At 43.6% G+C, this 26,036-nt stretch overlaps 1 protein-coding gene across 2 annotated transcripts in view; it reads right to left on the bottom strand.

Moving 5' to 3' along the window:
- Positions 1-3,816: 3,816 nt before the first annotated feature.
- Positions 3,817-26,036, bottom strand: part of XRRA1 (X-ray radiation resistance associated 1) — a 78,966-nt gene continuing 56,746 nt past the window's right edge. For both annotated transcript variants that reach the window (XM_060176829.1, XM_007520266.2), the window contains 9 exons: positions 20,090-20,130; positions 15,367-15,492; positions 13,174-13,267; positions 12,590-12,705; positions 8,368-8,706; positions 5,770-5,968; positions 4,919-5,034; positions 4,651-4,756; positions 3,817-4,268 (listed from right to left, as the gene is read on the bottom strand). In XM_060176829.1, the coding sequence (XP_060032812.1) occupies positions 4,009-4,268; positions 4,651-4,756; positions 4,919-5,034; positions 5,770-5,968; positions 8,368-8,706; positions 12,590-12,705; positions 13,174-13,267; positions 15,367-15,492; positions 20,090-20,130 (1,397 nt within the window). In that variant the 3' untranslated portion in view covers positions 3,817-4,008. The remainder of the gene's footprint in view (positions 4,269-4,650; positions 4,757-4,918; positions 5,035-5,769; positions 5,969-8,367; positions 8,707-12,589; positions 12,706-13,173; positions 13,268-15,366; positions 15,493-20,089; positions 20,131-26,036) is intronic.

Below are 26,036 nucleotides of genomic sequence, written 5' to 3'. Positions count from 1 at the left end.
GGTAAAGTTTTATCTCTGAAGTGTAATCTAAAATGGACTTGGGCTAGCTTAGACTACGATGATGTTTTATTTATGGTGCTGTCTGTGCTCTGACAGATGCACCGCCCCCATGTTGGAATGTCTTGCTTTGTCATTCAGAATGATAAGAGAAATTAGGAGGTAAGATGGGGTTTCCATGGATTTCTAAGCTATTTTCAGCATACAGGTGTCATTCTTATATTAAATAATTCATACTTCTAAGGCACCAAGAAAGAGTATGAGTGAGGACAACTATACTGGATAACATTATTCTTGTACATTAAGACCATAATCAAAGCATCGGGGTTTTTTTTTGTTTGTTTGTTTTAACGCCCTCTTATAACCATTGCTTTGAAATCACCCAAATCCCCCTTGGTGTCAGTTTTTTATCCAGCAGAGAATACATGTGTCCCTTATCTACCTAAAGTCATAAAACCAAATTTCATAGACTGATATAACAATCTATGTTAGACATGTAAACCAGCTCTTGGAGAGCTGTTGAAATCATCTGAGCCAACCTCTTTAAAAGGACTGTTAACAGTGATTGGCAAGAAACATTGGACTACTTGGGGGACAAGACAGCAAAACTTCACTGTTCTTTGCCCCCTAAAGTAACAGATAATATTCTATACACCTTGCCCATGAGCTTCCTTATAGCTTTGTGTGTGTGCGTGTAAGGACTGACCTTCATTACTGACCCTGTCCATTTTTTATAACCTGCAAGCTGGTTCCACTGAAAGCTTTTTCTGTTGCCCTAAAATCAACCACAGGGCGGTGCCATTCTCTTCTGACCTTGGCTAACAGTATGGCTCCCACTACTTTTGGGGTTGAATTTCCTTCTCTTGGACTTAACCTGACAGGTTTAGGAAACTAGACTTCTTCCCCCTGCTTCCACTAAGGGTGTGGAGGGTATCCTGAGACAGCTAGGATTGTGAGGCACAGTTTGTTCTCTCCCCTACAGCCACACCTAACTCCCTGGATACTAACTGGCATCTCGAGTAAGTAACTGGAAAAACAGTGGACTTAACTTAATCTTGGGGAATTGGCAAGAGAAACTGTTTCTTCTGTTTGCTCTTGGTAGAAGACTAGAAAAGGATCAGAAGAGTGGCAGCCAGTTTCTCATGCGAGAAGGAAGGGTCGCTGAGTCAGTCCAGCAGAAGGAAACACCTAGTGGTAGATCAGAGGTGCAGGGGAGTGACAATGCAGCCACACCAAAAAGGTTTCCCTGATTAGCTGTGAGATTCATTCACTTGAGAAAGTCTGAGACTTTATTCACTGAAACAAGGAATAGATCTCTTCAGTTGCACAAAAGTAAGCCAAAAATCTGAAACATTTTTCAAACATCAAGACTCAGATATTTTGATGATAATGGGTAAGGATCTGCTCTATGGATCATAAAAATATCAACAAGACAGGATTAAAATAGGAACCTGGTCATGTAAATATGAATAACTTCTGAGAAAAAACAGATATAATAATAACAACAATGGCTTCTAGAGATGCATGAAATCAACTGTATGGGAGGGTGGGTAAGAGGACAGTCTGTTGTCTTGCCTCATGTTATTTACAGCAGCAGGAATCCCCAGCATCACCATAAGCCAGAGCTGAGTGCTCTGATGAAGGGGGGAGGGGTGGGGAAGGCAGGCTGAAGTGTTCTTGGTAGGAACACGATGAGGTTTTTGTTTGTTTTGACTGATACGAGATAGAAATGAAGAGGAAGATGGGCACCTGTATCACTGCTCCACAACTCATGAAGCTTCTCCACTGCAGGTGGGGACAAGGGGCTTAAACCCGAGTCTTTGAGCATAGTGATACGTACACCTTACTGGGTATGTTACTGCCCAGTCCCTAGAACATAGTGATTTTACAGAAATGCGCAGACAGTGCCTGTAGAAACATATACCCAACATTGGCTTCTAAAAGCCTTAGCCATAGTTGTGTGTAAGGTGTACAACTTGATAGGACAGTCAGCATTAAGCCATTTCCCAATCCTCCCAGCACATTTACTCAATACAATTTATCGAGACCTCCTGAAGACAGGTCTTGGAAAAAGCTGAATCAGTATTTGGTATGATGTAGTATGGTGCCCAGTGAATTAATACAGAGTCACAGCACTTGATTCACTTTGAGAGTTAAATTCAAGGACATGCCAAAACGAAGGCTGAAAGGTTGAGTGGGAGACGTTAGTTGTCATACAGACTTACCTAGATCTAGATAAGATCTAGAAACAGCAGGATTTTTCTAGAGGCTTTATTCCTCAGTGAGTGGCAGAGTCTTGGTTAACCTTTTTGAGTGGCTTCTTTCCTAGGAGTTCTACATTGACATGATTTGGTGATAATGGGAAATTCAGAATGATCTTGGTAGCCTAGAACTGCAGAATAAAACTAAGATAATAAAATATAAAACCTCTACATTAGATACCAAGGTCAGTTTCGAGTAAAAATATGATAAAGCAGTTATGATATTGGTAGTCTACTGATAAAAGCTCACTAAAACTAGATAATGGGGAACATAGCATCCAGCATGTTAAGAGGTAAGCTAATACACCTGACCATAGAGCAGAGCTAAGATCACAGAGGAACCTAGGCAAACAGCTTAACCCAGTGGTCAGAACTCACAATAGCTTTTCCAACATAAGAGCCTTTGAAGGGAATCAGCTCCTTGCCTGTCACTAGATGTGTAAGCAGGAGCCAAATGATAGGTGCAAATGGAGGACTTCAGTGCAGGTTTTCAAGTGAATGTTCTGGTTGTTTCCCCTCCCTAACAGTGATTTGGAGACCCCATGAAGATCCAAGATGGTAAAGCAGTAACATGGCTCTGGAACAAGAGAGCCACTGTGGGCATCCCTATTATTGGTATCTCTCCAGGTGCCTCTAAATGAGATGTAACTGACTGCATCAGAGAGACTGTATGAGATGGGAAATGTGTGTGTGACATGGCCACAGCTAGTATAGATATTAAACTGGCCGTGTGTGGGACTGCAGAGTTTAGCATGATATATACATTTGTGTCCTCCTGAAGTCTCATTTGCACTTTGGCAGACACTTCCCCCACGCTTCTCCTGTCTGAACTATGGCTTAAGGTTTCACATCTATAATCATTTTTAACTGCAACTTAGGTTGTAGGAGTTTGTGTCTTGCTGAGGCTGCCTAATTCTGTGCCATTGCTCCTGAAGCCTGGGAACAGCAGGCTAGCTCCCCTTGTCTGACTGTCCACATTTTTAAGAGAGACGCCTTAAGAGCAAGAGTTACCCAGGCCACTAGGTCACATTCAGCTTCTGTTCCCAAAGACAGAACATGGATTTGAACCCCTGGGATCTTCTCCAGAATGTTCTCTGTAGCAGGTGTTAACTATGGAGCAATTATAGAAATGGTACAACTCCAAAAATGCCTTGGCCAAGAACTAGTCCTTACTCAGAGCCTGGCTGATTTGGCACAGGGGCAAGGGCATAGATCCACAGCCCACAATGTGCTCACAGGGACATAAGCCTGTGTTCTGGATTTAGACCAACTCAATGGAAGTCCTTCAGCAGCTTATCCCACCTGACTAGAGAACTCCCACTGCTCTTCCCTTCTTCCTAGTTACCCTCAAAATGAAAGAAGCTGAGCAATAGCCTATGCTGGAGCCACAGGCCTCTCCCACCACCGCTGTTCTATCACTTTGTTAGCTCCACCAGACTTAGAATATGTGCTGCTGTTCTGGTCAATCAGCCTCAGTTTTCTGCCCTGGTACCTAGCACACACCAGACTCCAGGGATACACCAGCCCATCCCAGGTCCCCAAAGACTGCTCAAGTTCCTCATGCTTTGCATCCACTCTTTATTCTGCTGATCCAGGTGCCAAGGCCTGGCCAGCCTGGGAAAGGCAGTCCAGGCCAGCTCCCCACTCTGCAGCAGTGCTCCGCAGCTGCCTCCCAGACCCATGTGAGGAAGGGCTAAGGCCCTGGAGAAGATGTGGGCGCAGGCTGGGTGAGCAGGGCCCCTGCATGGCCCTAGCCTTTTGAGTTACCAGTCAAAGACTCCTGGGAGAACTCATCTACGAAATCTAGCAAGTGGCCCAACTTGGGGTGGCTATGGCTCAGCACAGGGCGCGGAGGGGATGGCTGGGGAGGTACACCCCCTAATGCTGAGCGTAGTGAATTGCGCATCAGCTGCTGATAGCGCGCCCTAAACTCCTTCAGCAGTCGCTTGGCTTCCAGGTACTGTTTCTGGTTCACCAGCCGCTGCTCTGCCCGCCGGCGCAGCACAGCTCCTGCAAGGAGGGAAGCCAGAGGGTCCACACTTACCCTGGGCCCATCTGGTCCAGAGTCCCTCTGCCAGCAGAAGTGAAGTGTGGGAGGAGGATGTTAAAGGGACTGCAGATGGTCCCTCAGATGTGATGCATGGGGAAGCCAGCAATGCCCCCACTCACACCCACTTACACCCTGATCTGGTTCACACCATGACTCTGAACATGGCCTGCTCTGTGAGGTTAGGCAACTCCCTACTTGACTCTGGGCCTCTTATTTCTCCATTTCCATCTGACACCTCTCAGGGCCCTTCATGCTTGGACACAGGCCCTGTGCCTTATAGCAGGTGAGTAAACATCTAGGTCTCAGGTCATGGCAGCTAAGGACGAGGGGCTAGAGTGGTACCTAGTGGAGCCTCCGTGATGTTCCTGGGGTCCCTCATGCGAATGAGGATATCATCCAGCAGTTGGGCTCTTGTCTTTCGTGGGGGTGGGATAGGGATCCTCTGGGCCTGACGGAAGGAAGGGGAAGACAGTGTCACCTAGCCTCACCTGTTCATGCAGTCACAGCACCACAAGCACCTAGGGGCACCATGAAAGTATGCCCCTTAGAGGGTCTTAGCAGCTGTTTCTGTACCACATGGGCTGTTTGAACACTCCAAGTAGCAGGTTACCTGTCTCTCCTTAGGAACATAGCGTTTGGGGACCCTGTCCAGCCTTGGCTTAGAGGAGCGGTACAGGAGTGGGTGCTTTAGCATGTGCTGCAAGGCCTGTGTGTTCTTCTGGATTCCTAGAACAAGAAGGCAAGGCTAAGTCATCAAGGCACACCCTCCTTTTCCTTGATGTGGGTCCCAACTTCATTCTTCATCTCCCAGTAGGTAAAGAGATTTGAGAGAGGCCACAAGATTTCTCCCTGTTATAACTCCTACAGCTCCATCATTCATTCAATGAATACTGTCCCCTCTGAGCAGGGCCTAATGGAGGAATAGCATTGGAATAGGAGAAAGAGCTGACCCCAAAATAACCCCTCAGCCCCATGGGGTTACACAGTAGGGACTGGCTCCCAAGAGAGCACAGCTGAATACCTGTTCCTCTGGAAATACAAATTGTTAACACATCAGTCAGAAATATGGGGCCCAGAGCAGGAGCTGCCTTTGCTACCTTAAATGAAACAGAAAATATTTTGGATGTTCAATTTGGGGCTTAAGTGGACTGGGGAGGAGTCTAGGAATCTGACCAGTCCTGGTCTTTGTTCATCAAATGCTTTTTGGAACCTTTTCTGACCAGAGCAACTGTCCCAGACTGGAAAGAATTGGAAGAAGTGATTATCCCAAAGCTAGTAAAGGCCCAAGTCAGGGGTCCCAACATATAGGGTTCCAAAACAGGATGCCCTGAGGGGCACTCGCACTCTGGCACAGTGTCCTAGGGGGCTGGGAAGTGAGGCTTGGTGCCAGCCTTGGCTTCTCCCTGACCTGCACTGGACTGTGAATAGTGCCCCTTGTTCTGGGACATTCTCCTCACATACCCTTTGGCTCAATGAAGGCCGGATCAGGCTTGACTGTCAACAGCTCCTCATAACCATGGTACTTGCTGGGAAGAGGAGTAGATGGGGATTTCTTCTGTGTCTTCTTTACCTCTCTGGGTGCTGTTAATGGTCTCCTCTGGTCTTTTTCCTTGGTCTCTAAATAATCATTCTGGAGAACAGAGGAAGGCAGCCCACTCACCTGTGCCAAGAAAGAAAAACATTCACTCATTCCATCAATACCTTTGAGCCTCCATTCTCTGCTGAATGCTATTCTGGGTCCTGTTAAAAGCATGTACCAAAACTGGGGGTAAGAGCAGGCAGTCATGGAAATGGACAATGAAGTGACTCCCCTGCAGGTGGGGAGCAGGGGCTTGAACCGGGATCCTTACGTTGGTCCTTGTGCTTTGCACCACGTGCGCTTAACCCTCTGCGCTACCGCCCGACTCCTGTACTTATCCTTTTAAAACTATGACTGATTAAAGAAGAAATAGAGTAAATAGATCTATATATCACAAGAGACTGAATCACTAACTCAAAAACTCCCCACAAAGAAAAGCCAAGGACCTGGTATCTTTTTTTTTCCTTTTTGCTGCCCTTGTGTTTATCATTGTTATTATTGTTGCTATTGCTGTTGTTGTTGGATAGGACAGAGAGAAATGGAGAGAGGAGGGGAAGACAGAGAAGGGAAGAAGGGAAGAGAAAGATAGACACCTGCAGACCTGCTTCACCGCCTATGAAGCGACTCCCCCCCATCTCTGGCATGTGGGGAGCCTGGGCGCTCGAACCAGGATCCTACACCACCGGTCCTTGCACTTCATGCCATGTTCACTTAACCTGCTGTACCACCTACCGCCCAGCCCCCAGGACCTAGTATCTTAATTAGCAAATCTTACCCAATTATTTAAGGAATTAACACCAACCCTTCACAAACTTCCATTATTTAGGAGAACATTCCCATTTTTTTCCCTGAGGCCAGATAATCCTGAAACTAAAACTAGAGAAAGACATCATAAAAAAAGGAAAACTGCAACTAATATTCCTTGTGAACACAAGCACCCCCTACACCCTTTTACCAAAATACCAGCAAATCAAGTCAATGACATGTGGAAAGGGCTATATACCATGATCAGTGGGGCTTATCCCAGGTATACAAGGTTGGTGCAATACCTGGAAATCAGTTATGTAATATACCAGACCCCTAAATGCACAAACCACATATAATCTAGATAGAAATTGAAAAACTGACAAAATTGAACAGTCCTTTATCATTAAAATATAGTAACTCCCTCAATCTGATAAATGACATATATGAAAACCCTCAGCGAGCATCATACTTCATGAAAGATTGAGAGTTTTCTCCCAATGATTAAGGATAATAATAAAATATTCTGCTTTTTCCTCATCTATTCAATATTGTACTTAGAGTTTTAACTTGGTCAGACCAGAAAAATTATTTTTTTTGAATATGGTCACTCATAATTGACTATACTACTTTGGCTGCTAGGAAGCTCAGATTTGCATTTTAGCAATACACTTTTATTATGAAAACTACAGTGCATGAATTGCACGTTTGAGTGGCAAAATTACCCTTGATTTCTTTTCTTTCCCTTATTTCCTTTCATCCAACTCTCCCAGCTATCCCAATTGCTTATTTTTAATACTTGTTTATATTCCGCTATATTTACAAAAAGGTTCTGATGTAGCTTATAAAGATACATTTATACTGTATGAATTTGTATTACTTTAAGTTGTCTGTGGAATAAAATAAGAGATGGATGGACAGAGAGACATAATGTATGGGCAGATGTAAGTCCAGGAAACATCTGGAAGTGAGCATCTTGCAGAGACAAGAAGGGATGTGGTACAATGAAGGGTTTGGAAGGTGATAAGACAATAATGCATTTCAAGGGGCCCTGCCACCTCTTCCAGACTCATGTTTCCCTTTCCTCACGTCTCATACTTCTGCTAACAGTGGTTAGTCTGTGGTTCCAGTACAACCTTAGTTACCTTCCTCTACCCTGTTTCATGCTGCTTACTCTGCAGAAAGACCCTGATGCCCATGTCTTCATCTTGTTAACTCCCACTCAGTCTGCAAAGCTCAACTCATCTGAACTGCTTCCAGGAAGCACTCCTGGTCTATAGTAGAGCAATTCCTCCTTCTTCTTACTCTCAGCCTGAGTTTTCCTGGATATCAGCACTGATTACATGCACTATTCCTGCCCAGCACCCCTATCAGACTGAGGATGTCTCAGGGCTGGGCACACATCCTTTGTCTATGCTCCCAGGATTCAGAGACAACATCAGGAGATAAGCAGATAAGCAGGGGCAGTCCTCCCAAGAAACTGAGCAGAACACAAGCCCACCAGGGCCCACATATTGTCTCCGCCATGGGACTATGACTTGTCACCCTGGTCCTCACTACAGAAAGCTTAGCTCAATGGCTATCCTAGAAGTTGCCTGGAGGCCCTACCAGGAGTGTCCCCTCTGGCTCCCAGACCACATGCTGACTTCCTCGGTAAAAGATAATAGTACCCTGACCATCTGAGGGTTGTGAAGGAACCTGTGGTAATGTGAGCAGGGAGAGGTAGGTATAGGTACCTGAGTCAAGAAGATGGATTCTGTGCTCTTGGTGTCCTCATCTGACAGGTGCTCTGTGGTGAGGTGATCAGCAGTGTCACTCTGGCGAGATAAATTCTCTTCACTATGTACAGTGGAGTCAGAGTGGATGGGAGGCAGTGGCACAAAGGCCCGGCGCCGCACAGAAAGGCCTGTCACACCTTCAATCATCATCTCAGGCTTCACAGGAGTGTTGACAATGGACAGCTCCTCAGTCTGCACTGCCTCAGACTCCAGCATCTCCTCTGAGTCAGTCTTGGTTGCAGATAGACGATGGAGAATTATAGGCTGCTTTGGCACCTTTGGGACTTGAGTTTTCACCTGTCAGAGGAAAGGGCTGGGTTGGTTTGCTTCCTGATCATAATTTCTCTTCCTGCACCTCACTAGACTGAGGTCACTTGGTATAATGATCAAAGCACTGATAGAAGTAAAAAGGGAACAAAAATCACCTTTCTGGGCATTTACATTATGTCCCATGCATGACATGGGCTATTTTATTTATGTATCAAACTTCCCCAGAGAATAATGATCCTCATTTATAGATGAGAAAACCAGAGCTGAGAGAGGCAAAATGACTTGCCAGAGACTTAGTCAGTGGCAGAACCTGGACTATCTGATTCCTATTTTGGGCTTCAAGCATCCCTGAACATAGACTCCTGTGGCCCACAGTCGTCTCAATCCTCTGATGAAGGTTTAACACAGTGCTTTGACTTTCCTTAGGGATTTACCTTTTTTTTAAATTTACTTTCCTTACATGATTTACTTTTTATGACTACTCATATTTATGTCTGTTAGTCAAATCTTAGAGGCTTCCCTGGGCTCCAACACTAACTTTTCACAGTAAGTGATGTCACCTATCTGAACTGATATGCTTGTCTGCTCTGAGACTCACGGAGAACACATGTTAGGGGCCAGGTGGTAGCTGAATATGGGCCCTAGATCACATACAATCAACAATATTTATACACCTTTCCCATATTTGGGAGCTACTCTCTTCCCTGATCCATCTTTCTGGTCCTTCTGCCAGCCATGACATCATCTCCCCAGACAATAATTAGGATCCACCTGCACATCAGATTTCAGAATCAGGAAAAAAAAAACAGAACTAAAAATATGCCTACTAGCTATCTATAAAACAGAGAACACCCCCGCCCCCAACTCTTCATCTGCACTACTCCTATTCCAGCCTTTAGGTCCATGATTTGTTTGGCTTTGTATGTTAACTCTCTTTTCAACCTCCAGGTTCCAGATGCTAGCATGATGCCAACCAGACTTCCCTGGACAGACAACCCCACCAGTATGTCCTAGAACTCTGCTTCCCCAGAGCCCCACCCTACTAAGGAAAGAGAAAGGCAGACTGGGAGTATGAATCGACCAGTCAACACCCATGTTCAGCAGAGAAGCAATTACAGAAGCCAGACCTTCAACCTTCTGCATCCCACAAGGACCTTGGGTCCATACTCCCAGAGGGATAAAGAACAGGAAAGCTATCAGGGGAGGGGATGGGAGTTCTGGTGGTGGGAATTGTGTGGAGTTTATTTCCTTTTTATAAATAAAAGATTAAAAAAGGGAGTCGGGCGGTAGCACAGCAGGTTAAGTGCACGTGGTGCAAAGTGCAAGGACTGGCATAAGGATCCTGGTTCAAGCTCCCGGCTCCCCATCTGCAGGGGAATCGCTTCACAAGTGATGAAGCAGGTCTTCAGGTGTCTATCTTTCTCTCCTCCTCTGTCTTCCCCACCTCTCTCCATTTCTCTCTGTCCTATCCAACAATAATTACATCAATAACAACAACAATAATTACTATAACAAAGGGCAACAAAAGGGAATAAATAAATATTTTTTAAAAAGATTTGGGATGAATAATGTGCAGGTTAGCTTTTGACAGAATTGATTCACTAAGGAGGAGTATTTTATGGAAATTTCTAAAATCCTCTAACTGAAAGAGGGCTCTAGCTACTTTTTTTAAAACAAATTTTTAAATTATCTTTGTTTATAGAATAGAGAGAGCCAGAAATCAAAAGGGAAGGGGGAGGTAAAGAGAGAGAGATACCTGCAGCACTGATTCACCACTTGCAAAGCTTTCCCCTTGCAATTAGGGACCGGGAGGCTGAACCTGGGTCCTTGTGCATTGTAATGTTCAACCGGTGCGTCACCACTTGGCCCCTTAGCTAATTTGTTGTCATCCCAAATGTCTGTTCTAGCTTACTAACTGGCAAAGGCATAGAGAAAGAAGACAACTCTCAACATAAGGAAATGCTCCCGGGGGGTGGGCAGTAACACAACTTATTGAGCACAAGTTATCCTGCACAAGGACTGGTTTGGCCTGAGCCCTCACTCCCCACCTGCAGGGGGGATGCTTCATGAACAGGAAGCAGGACTTCAGGTGTTTTTCTCCTTCCCTACATCCCGGGCGGTAGCACAGTGCATTAAACGCACATGGCAGAAAGTGCAAGGACCAGAGTAAAGATCCTGGTTCGAGCCCCCAGCTCTCTACCTACAGGGGGGTTGCTTCACAAGTTGTGAAGTAGGTCTGCAGGTGTCTTTCTTTTTTTAATTTATTTTTTATTTAAGAAAGGATAAATTTAAATTAACAAAACCATAGGATAGGAGGGGTACAACTCCACACAATTCCCACCACCCAATCTCCATATCCCATCCCCTCCCCTGATAGCTTTCCCATTCTCTATCCCTCTGGGAGCATGGACCCAGGGTCATTGTGGGTTGCAGAAAGTGGAAGGTCTGGCTTCTGTAATTGCTTCCCCGCTGAACATGGACATTGACTGGTCAGTCCATACGCCCAGTCCATACTCCCTAGTAGGGTGAGTCCATACTCCCTAGTAGGGTGAGTCTCTGGGGAAGCAGAGCTCCAGGACATATTGGTGAGGTCTTCAGTCCAGGGAAGCCTGGCCGGCATCCTGATGGCATCTGGAACCTGGTGGTGTTTCCAGTAGATGTTGTCAGAGCTCAAGCCACTAGCAGCTTCTCAGTCCGCCATCTTCCAGAATCCCGGTCAGTGTCTTTCTTTTTGTCCCTTCTTTGTCTTCCCTTCCTCTCTTGATTTCTCTCTGTCCTATCCAACAAGAACAGCAATGGCAACAGTAACAATAACAGCACCAAAATGGGAAAAGTTGCCTCCAGGAACAGTGGATTTGTAGTGTAGACACTGAGCCCCAGCAATAACCCTGGAGGCAAAAAAGAAACAAAGAAGGAAAGAGAGACAAGACAAAAGAAAAGAAAAAGGCCACTGGAAGTGGTGGATTCATAGTGCTGGCACCAAGCCACAACAATAACCCTAATGGCAAAAAAAAAGTGGGGGGGTTGATAGCATAATGATTATGCAAACAGACTGTCATGTCTGAGGAGCCTTCGTCCCAGGTTCAATCCCCTGCACCGCCTTAATAAGCCAGAGCTGATCAGTGCTCTAGTAATAAATAATAATAAAAAAAAGTAAAACCAAAACCTCAGCTCCCTAAGATTCAGGCAGGAGATGTGTGCTCTTAGCCTGAAGCAGTTGTGAGCAGCAGGCACAACTATAACCAGCATTGATTTGGGGGAAGACATAGTATATTTCTGTATCTGCTGCTTCACCTAGCACTCTGGAAGTTCTGTAGTTAAAGAAACTAAAAAGAAAAGTCCAACCTGGGCAGTGGTACAACTGGTAAAGTGCACAAGTCACCATGCTTGAGGAATTGGGTTTGAGCTCCTGGTCCCCACCTGCAGGGGGCAAGCTTCATGAACAGTGGACTAGGCTACAGGTGTCTTTCTCTCTCCCTCTCTCACCTTATTTCTGTCTTTATAATAATTTAAAATAAATCTTAAAAAAAAAAAACGAAACCTAAAGCCAGAGAACAAAGCTCTTGCCCAAATTTCGGTATCTATGCAGTGACAGAGCTAAGTTCATATCTGGGTCTTCTGACTGATTTTTCCCCATTTTTCCACAGATCCTTCTCTGGGCCTCAGTTTTTCTGTAAAATCAGAGGGTCAAACTTAATGAACCCTTTGAAACTTGGACTTTTGGTTCTAGCTGACTTGTGTTGTCCCTCTTAGGTCTTTATTAATACAGAGGAGATAATACTACTACGGCAGACCTAGCAGATGGATGTTGGGCACTGTGGGAAAGAACACTCTAGAACCAGCTCAGTCTACAGGTATTAAAACAGGTCCCATTCCCTCTAGGGGTAGAGATTCTGCCTTGGATGCTTACCTTCCGGGATTTCCTCCGAGGCATCAAAATATGATGTTTAGTCTTTACAATCTTTTTTCGAACTAAGTGGATCCCCAGTCGCTCCTGGAGGAAGCTTTTTAGCAGAGAAGGGACTCCTGGAGCCAGGATGGGAAAATAAGATTCTGATTAGTAAACACTTACTGTGTGCTTGATACTGTTTCAATTGTTGTGGATTTGTTTATTTCATTCTTCATACCATCCCTCAGAGATAGGCACCTATCCGGTAAGGGAAGAAACTGAGCACAGAGGTTGAGGAATTTTCCCAGGTAACAAAAAACCGGTAGGGAGCAAAATGTTACCTCAGGGCCCAAGATTCTGACCCCTCATCCCACTTTACAAGGTGGTTAATGGTTTACAGTAGAATGGCTGACACATATGTACAACCTATCATTTCCCCATGATAGGTGTCAGCAATAGATTTTAAAATGCTTTTAGATGCTAGGTTGGGGAAAGTGCATTTTATAGTTGATAGGACATACAATGTATGCTAAGTGGGAAAAGCCTGAAGTTGGGCCCTGCACCCCTTCCCAGCTGGTTTGTAGTTAGGTTTGTAGGCACAGTACCTCGAGTATGGGTCACCAGAGGGTTGTTATGGAAGACAAGCTCACAGAGAGATGGGAAGAGTGCTACAGGCAGGATGGCTTCTTCCTTGGTGATCTGTCAGGAATGCAGGAAGGAGCCTTGGGTTGGTACTACTATTTCCTTTGTCCAAGTGCTGCACCTGGAGTCACTGGGGAAGTGACACTGCTGTGACAGGACTCACTTCTGGCAATGTCTTAGCCCTACTTACAGAGCAGCTTTCCCTTCCTGTCCACAGTTCTACCATCTCCATATCACCAGTTAAAGTGATGCATGCAACCTATACCACATACTGAAATGGTCAAGTGTTGGCTTACCCAGTAGAGCACACATGTTAGACCATCTGTTAGACCCAAGTTCAAGCCGCTGGTCCTCAATGCAGGAAGGAAGCTTTATGAGTGGTGGGGCAGTACTGCAGGTCTCTCTGTCTCTGTCTCTTTCTTCCTCCCTCCTTCCCTCCATCAAGAATAAGAATAAGAAGGAAGAAGGAAGAAGGAAGAAGGAAGAAGGAAGGAAGGAAGGAAGGAAGGAAGAAAGAAAGAAAGAAAGAAAGAAAGAAAGAAAGAAAGAAAGAAAGAAAAAAAATGAAAAAATGCCTCCAGGAATGGTAGAGCCATGCAGGCACTGGGTCCCAGTGATAACTAAAATAAAAGTGCTGAAGATATTGGAGACAAAGTCATAAAGTCCTAAGAACCAAACACACCATTCATTTACAACTGAGGAGCCTGGAAGCTTGACATGTGATACGCATATGGTATACAATGCTTCAGTACTAGCTTTACATGCCCTGTCAGCCTGTTCTGCTGTTCTCTTTCACTGAGGTCTGTCCTGGGCACTGATCTATAGTAGGGGCTTTAAGGCCTAAGGGTTGGAGGGAACTTGTCATAGATGGATAAGCAGAGTCAGTGATAAGGGAGACCTTCCTTTCTCTCCTGTCTAGGCAGGTTCTGGAGGAAAAAAGTCACATTCCCTGTTGAACAGCAGTGGAAGATGAAGACATAACCTTGAGAAGGCAGCAGCAGTCTAGTGTCAGACCCTACAGTGTCAGAGAGGCAGAAGGAGGGGTAGCACCTGTCAGATACCAGGACATACTGAAGAGGGAGGGTGTGTGTGTGCGTTTCAGGTCCACAGAAGGCAATAAATCCAAGAATGAAAGAGACTGACACTGCAATGAAAGTACACTACTTAGGAAACTATAAAAAGAAGTGCAAATTAAGCTCATTTGAATAAGACAGAAATAAAGTTATATACAGAAATCAATAAAATAGAAAACAAACTTAGTGAAATCAGCAGATAGCTTAATTTTTAAAGTCAGTAAAGAGATAAATTCTAACCATTTTTGGAGCAACAAAATAAAAGACACAGATGATTAATTTTAAGGATCAGAGAGGAATTCATATCTCTGGTCACTGACTTTCTCACAAGGTGAGATAGGAAAAGAATAATCTCTTCAATAAGTGGTGTTGAGAAAACTGGATATCCATATACACAGAATGATAGCACATTCCTAACTCATACCCTAAAGAATTCACTAAGAACAGATCAGAGACTTCCAGAGGCATGGCAGACTTCTGGAGGTATAGCCATGGAGTAGCAGCCACTGTATGTTGCTGCCTGACCAACTAGTTAAAGCAACAATAACAACAACAAAATCAGCTGAAAACTCACCAAAATACAACTGAGATCTCTTTAGAAATTCACTAAGCCACACATGGATATAGGCAGTTACCGTATAAGAAGCCAGTTTTAGGGGTAGCTTGTGCCATCTTAGTAGCTGTGTGGTGGATCATATAGACAGAAGCAGGAAGGTGGGGAATTTCTTTGCATTTAACCTGTGAACTCAGAAGCAACAGGATATTGAACTGCTCACAAGCACACACCAGTATTTAAGGAAAAACCACAAGGACAGAGGCCAAACCTTCCTTCTCACAGCTGTATTCTCAGTACTTAGCACAGAGCCTGGACATGGTATATACTAAATAAACATCTGTGACACAAAAGATGGATTCCTCCCTTGGCCAGTACTCCCCCACTCTGAGAATTCCTGAGTGTGTATGTCTGTGATGCAGAGAATTGTGGAGCTGACCTTCAGACTAGAACCGCTGGCCTTTACCTTCCCTCCCACCTGCCCCCCACACCCCCACACCCCCAGGAAAGAGGCAGAAAATCAGAATCACCTTGTTGTAGGCCAGGCTCAGGTACCTCAGCTCTGGGAAAGGCAGGGCCAGCCTCTGGTTCTTGGCTTTCAGTGACTTCACAGGAAGAATCTCAAATATGGGAGGAAGTGCACATACCTTGGTTGTCTTAGGGGAAAAAAAAAAAAGATCAGAGTCAAAGTTTGGTGTTAAACAAACTTAATTTTGCCAAAGGCCAATAGATCCTTCCTATGACCATGATTAGCCATTTCAGAGGGGCTTGGCCAAAAGAAACATATAAAGTCTTCAGGGGAAATATCACCAAGGGTCCAGAGTTCTAGTTCCAAGTTCTTTGCAGTCACATGGCAAGCAAATTATCCAGCAGCCAAAGTTGCAGTTTCAAGTTCTGAAGTCTAGAGATAGCATAGGAGTGGTGCATCCATTAGAGCTTTATTATTATTATTAGTGAATTAATATTGATGTACAAAATTATGAGTCAACAGGGGTATAGTTCCACACTATTCCCACCACCAGAGTCCTGTGTCCCTATTTCCTCCATTGGAAACTGCAGTAGTTTTCCCAAGGCCACAGATATGGGCTGACTATTATTTCTATTATTATATTTATTTATTTGTTCCCTTTTATTGCCCTTGTTGTTTTATTGTTGTAGTTATTATTGTTGTTGTTATTGATGTTGTCATTGTTGGATATGACAGAGAGAAATGGAGAGAGAGAGGAGGGGAAGACAGAGGGGGAGAGAAAGATACCTGCAGACCTGCTTCACTGCCTGTGGGGAGCCGGGGACTGGAACCCGGATCCTTACGCAGGTCCTTGCACTTTGCACCACCTGTGCTATTATTATATTTATATATAACTGCCCATTTTATCTATGGTCCTGCCTTTTCTTTATTTCTAAGGCACACTTACACCTATCGCTACTTCTGAATGTCTTTCCTTTTTCCTCTTATCTCTCTGGGTCTTGATGAATTGGAGTTCAGAGTCCTCTGGTCATCTTCCCCTAACATTTCTCCCCCATCTGCTCTAATCCAGCTTTCTAGTCCTATTCTAAACTCTTGACTACATCTTCCCAGACAATATTTTTAGTCCACCTGATCGCTAGCTATCAAGTGCAAACAAGAATTAATGAAGTCATAGCCTCCTAGGAACATAGCTAAAATAGACTTCCTAGCTTCTCTCCACCCTGAGATCCCTATTCTCATCTTCCCTACTCCTACTTTGTGGTTGCTGTTTATTGTTTAGTTTTATTGCTTTGTCCTGCTTTATATCTTGCCACATTTCAGCCACCAAGTTGCAGATATAACTATGATTCTATACTTAACTTCCCTGGACAGACAATCTCACCAATGTGTCCTGGAACCTCACCTCTTCAGAGGCCTACCCCACTAGGGAAAGAGAAACAAGCTGGGGTATGGATCAACATGCCAATATCCATGTCCAGTGGAGAAGCAATTACAGAGGCTAGAACTCCTACCTTCTGTATCCCCTACCCCCAAAATTTTTGATCCATCAGAGCTTCTTTATCCTCACCTCCTACCTCTCTATGGGAGTTTATCCTCAACTGATTCATCTACACATTTGGCTAAAATTTCTCCAGAAGGCAAAGGGGGACAGTGGCCGGTGCTTGTACTGCTAAGGGGACTTGAAGAGACAGAGAGCAACAGTGACCTAAAGCCTTGAACACCTAGTCAATTGGGCTATTGCACTTCATATACTGAAGGTTCTTCATTCCAAAATGAAACAACTAAGTCCTGGATGACTTCAGGTAGGCTTTGGGGCAGAAATGTGGCCTGATGCTTCAGGGTCATTTGCAGGGTCATACTTTCCTAGCATAACCCAGATTGCCTCAAGGTCAGCATATCTGATCAAGGAGAAGATGAAGATTGATGAATCAATCATGCCTAACTCACTCACTGAATCCATGTGTTAGATGAGAGTAACTCAAGGAAATTACAGGGTAGATAATGGGCTGACAATGGGTAAGAGTAAAAGAAAACATGAGTGATGATGTTCAGGAATATAAATGACTCTCCTCTCTATGTGATCCAAACATGATCTGGGGTGGCCAGAGTAGAATATGGTGGCAGTTTGGCAAAGTGATCTCTTCTACGTACAATTTTCTACTCAGAGAGGGAAGAGGAAAAAGGAAGGGCACTCAGAAATAGTAATACGTATAGGCGTGACTTAGGAAGTGAAGGCAGGTCCACAAAGGGAATAAAAATGGCTGAAAGAAAGAAAGAAAGAAAGAAAGAAGAGGGAGGGGACAGAAGGAGGGATGAAAAGTATATCTATGATCTTGGGAGAACTATGGCAGCTCCCCCTGGAGGGGGATATAGTTACATAATCTAGTGGTAGGAACGGTGTGAAATTAATTATACCCCTATTACCTTCTAATTTTGTAAATCACTAATAAAATTTTTCTTATTCAGAGAAAAGCTGTGTGACCTGAAGGGGTCAAGGAAGACTGGAGCACAGAAAAGGAAAACATCAGAGAGTCATACTTAGTGTACCTATTGGATTGTCAGAAGTTATGACATGTTTTTCTATGCAGTGCATCATGACAATCCAATAGTACTGTCCAAGGGCATGAGTGTCTTGAGCTGAGGGAATGACTGGGCTTTCTTGGAACAGAGAAAGTTCTTAAGGGGGTGCATATTACTTTAATAGGGAGATTAACTAAAAGCCTCAACTACCTTCTAGACATTTGAGATCTAAGCACCAAGCTACCTGTCACTTATCCTTCTTCTCCTCCTCCTCCTCCTTCTCCTTCTTTTGTTTTGGCCTCCGGGGTTATCGTGCCCACATTATGAATCCACTGCTCCCAGAGGCATTTTTTTTCCCATTTTGTTGCCCTTGTTATTTTTTTTATTGCAGTTGTTGCTGTCGAACAGGACAGAGAGAAGTCGAGATAGAAGGGGAAGACAGAGAGGGAAAGAAAAAGACACCTGCATCACCTGCATACCTGCTTCACCACTTGTGAGGTGACCCCCCTGCAGATGGGGAGCTGGGGGCTCGAACCAGGATCCTTATGCCGGTCCTTGAGCTTTGCGCCATGTGTGCTTAACCCGCTGCACTACATCCATCTTCTGTAAGCTGTTTAATGGTCATGAGTCCCTGAATCCTATGTGTGGCTCTTTACTGTGTGGCAAGGCTTCTCTTCCCTTTGAGGTGGAGTCTACATCTCTGCCCATCTCAAACCATATGAGCTTGATATCTTTGTGCTTCTCAAACACTCAGGATTTCCTGAGTGACAATAAAGTGTTTGCTATTCAAGACCAATTGGATCACACCTGAGTACATATTAATGTGATGTCTCAGGGGTAAGGCTGATACCAAGTGATAGGAGGATTTGGATTTTGAGTTAGCCTCATTTCTGGGGATGAGGCAAAGTACTAGAGGCTGAGTTCAATCACACGGCTAGTGATTCAGTCATGGTGATATAATGAGATTCCAGTAAAAGATCTAGATACCAAGGTTTGGGTTAGCTTCTGCTTGGTATGCTGGAAAAATGACAACATGTTTCCATGGAAGGAGAAAGCTCCATTTTGGGATCTTTCCAGACATTGCCTTATAGATCTTTTCATTTGGTTTCTCCCTTTCTAGTAAGATAATAATCAAAAGAATAGAGCTTTCTTAAGTTCTATGAGTTCTAGCAAAGTACTGAATGAAGCTAGGGGTGTTGTGGGAACCCTAGAATTTATAACCAGTTTGTCACAAGTACAGACAACTTGGAGACCCCCAAACACAAAGCTGCTACTGAAGTAAGGGCAGTTAGGCTCTTAACTTGCGGGGTGTGTGCCAACTCTAGGTGGTTGCATTCAGAATTGTACCATAATACTATACTGGTCATGACTTTCTCTGACCAACAGAATGTAGCATAAATATTACCATTCAAACTTTAGAGTCCTGTAATTCACCCTGCCACACAGCCCTTGAGCCCAGCCTTCTCCCTGCTAACCACTCAGCCACATGAGTGATCCATGATAAAACTAGTAGAACCACCCAATCAGCCCAAATAATTGTAAGAAAGAATAAATTACTATTGCTTTAAGTCAGCAATTGCTGGGAAGCTTGTTATACAATAACAATTAATTTACAAATTTCTCATCTATTTGTGGATGGGCTCCAAGGGTAGGGTGGGGGGTGGCTATTAAGCCACCTTGCAAGGATGGTGGTTGGCTAAATGTATAGTTGTACTGTTTTAATTTTTTTGTTTGTTTTTATATGAGAGGTAGATAGAGAAGCTATAGCACCACTCTAGTACATGCAGCACCAGGGACTAAACCTGGAGCTTTAGACATGCAAGTCCTGCACTCTACCAGATGAATCATTTCCCCAGCTATACAGCTGTTTTACTTTTTTATTGTGAATGAGTAAATCAATATCTAGTTAGTGCATCAACCTTTATGAGCTTGGTGAATAAAATTTATCCTGAGAGAAAAAAACCCAACTTTCAGTGCTGATAAAAATCAGACCCTGGATGATGGTATAGTGATTAGGGTCACTCCCGCTTTGGGGACTCTTGTTAAGACAATGAGAGCCAGCTTGTGACTGTGTGAAGTCAGAGACCTGTCTAGTTATCAGCTGCTCCACAAAGCCAAAACATGGTAGATATTCAGCAAATATTTGTTCACTGAATAGGCTCCCTTAGTGTGACAAGTAGTAGTGCTTCACTTAAGTAGACTTTTTCTCATTGAAAATCAATGATCTAACTCAAGTACACGAATAGGAAAAGGGGAGTTCCTACCTCTGAGGTTGAAAATCCAGGGTAAGATGAGAACACAACCTCTGAAACAGAAGAGAAACAGAACCAAGGTTGGTGGGAGCACTGATCAGCAACCCCAGAAATGCCAGGGTCTGGTTCTGGGTGCCTCCCAACAGGGGTCCTCATTGAACCTCAGCTCCTATGTGAACTGGAAAGAGGAGCTGGCTATGGCAATTGTCAGGTAATAAATAAGCCCTTTGCACTTAGAGTAAAACCTAAACTCTTTGGTCATGTCTGGTCGGTTCTGATGATCTGGCCCCCACCACTTTTCCCATTCACATCTTGTGCTATATTCTCCATACTATATATCAGCCATAGTGACCTTTCTGACTTTGCAATATGCATATTATTTTGAACCTTAGAACTGCTGGGTAGTTTGCATTTATCATAAGGGAAATTGGGGCCAGGCAGTGGTGCACCTTGTTAATTACATTACAGTGTGTAAGGACCTGGGTTCAAGTTACTGGTCCCCACTTGCAGGGGGAAAGCTTCATGAGTGGTGAAGCAGAGTCTCAGATGTCTCTCTTAGGGACTGGGTGGTAGGGCATTTGGTTGAGCACACATGTTACAGTGCACAAGGACCTGGGTTCAAGCCCCCAGCTACAGGGGGAAAGCTTCACAAGTGGTGTAGCAGTGGTAGGTGTCTCTCTGTCTCTCTCCCTCTCTATATTCCCCATTCCCTCGCAACATCTGGCTATCTCTGTCAAAAAATAAAGATAAGAAAAATAAAAAAATTAAAAAAGGAAAATCATAGAGCCAATTCCACTGATGAGCACAGAGTTTGCATGCCTGAAGCTCCAGGTTTAACCCCAGCAATTTATATGTCAAACCTGAACAGAGTTCTCTCTCCCTCTCTCATAAAAATAAATGATTTTTTTTTGAAAAATGGAGACCTACTGTCTTAGAAGATATGAATGTATACAAGTGACATTCTGGGAGTCGGGCGGCAGCGCAGTGGTTAAGCGCAGGTGGCGCAAAGCACAAGGATCGGCATAAGGATTTCGGTTCAAGCCCCCGGCTCCCCACCTGCAGGGGAGTCACTTCACAAGCGGTGAAGCAGGTCTGCAGGTGTCTATCTTTCTCTCTCCGTCTCCCCCTCCTCTCTCCATTTCTCTCTGTCCTATCCAACATTGAAGGTATCAATAACAACAACAATAATAACTACAACAATAAAACAACAAGGGCAAAAACAAAGGGAAAATAAATAAATATTAAAAAACCCAGTGATATTCTGGCAAAGGATTAAAAAATACCGTTTTTATTTAAGGAAAAAGGTGGTTTCTGTGGCCTGGGAGGGACACATTGGATAGAGTGTGGGATTCTCAGGCATAATATCCTGAGTTTGATTCCTGGCTATGCATGTGCTAGAGTGATACTCTGGTTCTCTGTCCCTCTCTTTCTTTCTCATTATTGGATACATTAATCCTTTTTTTTTTTTGTAACAGGGTGTGTTATGACAGTGAATTTAGGTGAGATGCAAAACTATTATAACAAGAAAGAAACAGCCTCCACTGCAGCAATGAAAGGATTGACCAATCAACAGATAAATTTTATCTAGTAAAGCCAACACACCTGCTGGAAGCAAATTCTATTCTGATACCACCTTTGCCTTGCATAGTGAGAAGCTTGTACATGCTAATGATAGCATGCTGGAAAGGGTTACATGAAAATGAAAGACAGAAATAAGTTAGGGTGGAATACCACAGACATATGTAATTCTATGATGAGAGTCTGAAAGATATTTGGGGAAGAGCGATGGAAGACTTAGTGGAGGGAGGTGGGACATGGTTGAAAATGTGGGTGTTCCATTGGGAATGTCAGCATAAGCCCTTTTGTGTGCTTCTTCAGGACTGTACCCTCATAAAGAACTAGCCCCCTGGCTCCCCACCTGCAGGGAGTCGCTTCACAGGCGGTGAAGCATGTCTGCAGGTGTCTTTCTCTCCCCCTCTTGTCTTCCTGTCTTCTCTCGATTTCTCTCTGTCCTATCCAAAAATGAGTGACATCAACAACAACAATAATAAACACAACAAGGCTACAACAACAAGGGCAACAAAAAATGAGGGGGAAGGAACTAGCAATGATGGGAGGCTGGGTCATCCTACTCTGCCACTCAAGGAAGACTGGTTCTGAAATGAGTGTAGCCCAGAATGTTCCTGGCTGTGACTATAGGCTGTAAGCTCAGTCTGACAGGGACTCAGAGGTTGTAGAGGCTCCTGTACTAAATATGAATAGATATGGGCCCTGGGAGAGATCATTGTGGTAAACAGCAACTCTCTGCCCTAATTCTGCTTTCTAGTTCTACTCTTGGCTTTGACACCATCTTCCTAGACAGTATTTCTAGTCTATCCCCATGTTAGCTATCAAGCTCAAGCAAAAATTACTAAGATACAGGCTCTTAGGAACAGTCCTAAAATAGACTTCCTAGCTTCCTTCTACCCTAAGCTCCCTATTTTTATCTGCTCTATTCTTACTTTATGGTTCCTGTTTGTTAAACATTTTGTCCTGCTTTCCATCTTACTGCAATTCAGCCACCAAGTTCCAGATGCTACTATGATTCCATCCTGACTTCCCTGAGCAGATGACTTCACCAGTGCTTCCTGGAATCTCACCTCTCCAGAGCCCTACCCCACTAGGGGAAGATATAAACAGGCTGAGGATATGGACTGACCTGCCAAAGGCCATGTCCAGCAGAGAAACAATTACAGAAGTCAGAAATCCCACCTTCTGCACCCCAAAAAGAACTGTGGTCCATTATCCCTGAAGGGTAAACAATAAGGAAGTTTCAAATAGAGGGAATGGGATACAGAACTCTGGTGGTGGAAACTGTATAGAATTATACCCCTATTATCTTACAATCTTGTAACTCAATATTAAATCACTAATAAATAATTAAAAGAAAGTGTGAGTGTCAAGTAAGGGTCCCCTAGGGAGATAGACGCCCCACCCACCTAGCAGATGAGCCTGACTTCATGTCTTGTCCCTCTCCATAATCTCAGGAAGCAGCTTCAGAAATTAGAACCTGCATTATAAAGTTTTGACTTGGGGTTACTGAATAAAAAGGTGGACAATCAAGAATACTTCCAAATTTGGGAGAAATTAACACTATGAAAAGAAATCATGAAATATAAAAAACAAGAACTAGCATCTTAAAAAAATAAACATGAGTTTTATTTACCAAAAAAAGAATAAAAACTTTAATCACTAGTATTCTCTGAGGAGTTCAAAAAGGCTTTTTTTTCTCTACACTGGGTCTTTCTATATGTATGATTCTACCACTCCCGTAGGACAATTTTCTTTTAGATAGGGGTTGAGAAATAGAGAGGAAGAGAAACACAGAGAGAAGGCAAACTACCAAAATACTGTTCCATCTCTCATGAGGCCCCCTCTTTACATGGTGCTCCCATGTGGTGTCTGGAAGCTTTAACTTAGGTGCTTGCACATGAAAAAAAACACATACTCTACTGGGTGATCTGTCTCCCAGTCCCTAAAAAGGCTATTTCATTCCTCAAACAAAAGCATGTTATTATGGAAGAGAAGGTATTAAAAACTTTGTAATTTTAAAATATGGTAAGATTCTGCATTTGTTCCCTGGCACTTGATATTCCAAAGTTGTACTCTAGCTATCTCTCTCTCTTTTTTAAAAATTTATTTTCCCTTTTGTTGCCCTTGTTGTTTTTCATTATTGTTGTAGTTATTGTTGTTGTTATTGATGTTGTTGTTGTTAGATAGGACAGAGAGAAAATGGAGAGAGGAGGGGAAGACAGAGAGGGGAGAGAAAGATAGACACCTGCAGACCTGCTTCACTGCTTGTGAAGCGACTCCCCTGCAGGTGGGGGGCCAGGGGCTCGGACGGGGATCCTTTTGCTGGTCCTTGCACTTTGCACCACAGGCACTTAACCTGTTGCACTACTGCCCAACTCCCACTATCTCTCTTTCTTATAAAATAAATATCAATAAATATGTAGATAGATAGGTAGAGTGTTTACAGGAGCTTTATCTATAGTAGCTCCAAACTGAAAATAATCTAGTGTCAATCAACAGTAAAAAGGACAGGTAAGCTAGGCTCTATGTTTCCCATTCTGTTCTTGTTTTTCAACCTCTGTATATGAGAGGAATCATCCCATATTTGCCCTTCTCTTTCTGGATTATCTCACTTAACATAATTCCTTCAAGTGCTGTCCAAGTTGAAGAGAAGAAGGTAAGTTAATTATTTTTGATAGCTGCGTAGTATTCCAACTTCCTCAGCCATTCATCTATTCTTGGACACCTAGATTGCTCCCATGTTTTGGATATTACAAATTGTGATGTTATGAACATAGGTATAAACTCATCTTTTTGGATGGGTGTGTTTGGTTCCTTAGGATACAAAAGCTAGAAAAGGGCAAGAGACTGGCTCACTTAATGGTGCCCTCTTTGGTCACTACCAGATTGCTCTATCACCTGGTGCCCAAGTCAGGGTATCCTAGGATTCCCCTGTAGATATGATGAGCCTAGACTTCTAACAGACCCCTATCTCCACCATCTCTGGTCACTTCCTTCAGGAATGTTACCATAAGCCTTTTCAAGGGCCTCTCCAGGACCCTGCCCTTACTGTAGAGCAGCAATGGTAGGGACTGCCCCACTTTTCAAAGGGGGCTGGGTCAGCCTACTCTGCCGCTCGAGTAGACTGGTCCTGAAATGAGTGTAGCCTAGAATGTTCCCATCTGTGACCATGGACTTTGAGCTCAGACTTACAGGGACTTGAAGATTACACAGGCTCCTGTGCTAAATGTGAATATGTATATGGGCTCTGGGTCAGATTGATGTACTAAACAGTCAACTATATGTATGTATTTTCTTCAAGTTTGGGAGCTACTCTCTGCCCTAATCCAGCTTTCTAGCCCTATTCTCAACTTTGATTACGTCTTTCCAGACAATATTTTTTATACCACTTCAAAGTTAACTATCAAGCTCAGGCAAAAAAAAAATCACTACAATCATAGGCCCCAAGGAACATACTTAAAACAGACTTCCTAGCTTCTTACCACCCTAAGACCCCTATTCTCACCTGCTCTGTTCCTACTTTCTGGTTCTTGTTTACTAAACATTTTGTCCTGCCACATAACTTATGGCCTTTCAGACACCAAGTTGTAGATGCTTCTAGATTCTGTCCTGAACTCCATAGGTAGACAACCTCACCAATGTGCCTCAGAATGTCACCTCTCCAGAACCCTACCACACTAGAGAAAGATAGAAACAGGCTGGGAGAATGGATTGACCTGCCAATGCCCATGTCTAACAGAGAAGCAATTACAGAAGCCAGACCTCTACCTTCTATACCCCAAAAGGAAGTTTGGTCCATACTTCCAGAGGGGAGAAATGTTAGGGGAAGATGACTAGAGGGCTCTGAAAACCAATTCTATTAGGACCCCAAGAGAGGAAAAAAGGAAAAATATTTGGAAGTAGTAATAGGTGTAGCTGTGACTTAAAATGGGAGAGAAGGTAGAATCACAGGAAAAATGGGAAAAAATATATATAGATAGACCAATAGTTATAGAAATAATATCTGACCCATATCTGTGACCTTGGAAGAACTACTGCAGTTTCCAATGGAGGGAATGGGGACACAGAACTCTGGTGGTAGGAATGCTGTAGTATTTTACCCCTGTTATTTTGTAATTTTGTAAATCACTAATGAAAAATTTTAATAAGGACAAGTAAATTGTAGAATAAATGAAATAAATAACAGTACTGAAATAGAATGAACTACTGAAAACATGTCAACATGAACCTCATAATATTGAAGGAGATAATTCAGATATAAACAAGTTCTTGCTGTATGATTCCATATACATTAATTTCAAATAAAGCAGAACTCATCTATGGAAATAGAAGTCAGAATGACATTTATTCTTGGTGGATGCACTGATTGGGAGGGTGCCACAAGGGA

This window comes from Erinaceus europaeus, chromosome 17, assembly GCF_950295315.1.
Source record: "Erinaceus europaeus chromosome 17, mEriEur2.1, whole genome shotgun sequence".
Taxonomy (NCBI): Eukaryota; Metazoa; Chordata; class Mammalia; order Eulipotyphla; family Erinaceidae; genus Erinaceus; species Erinaceus europaeus.
This window is presented reverse-complemented; position numbering and strand designations above follow the sequence as displayed.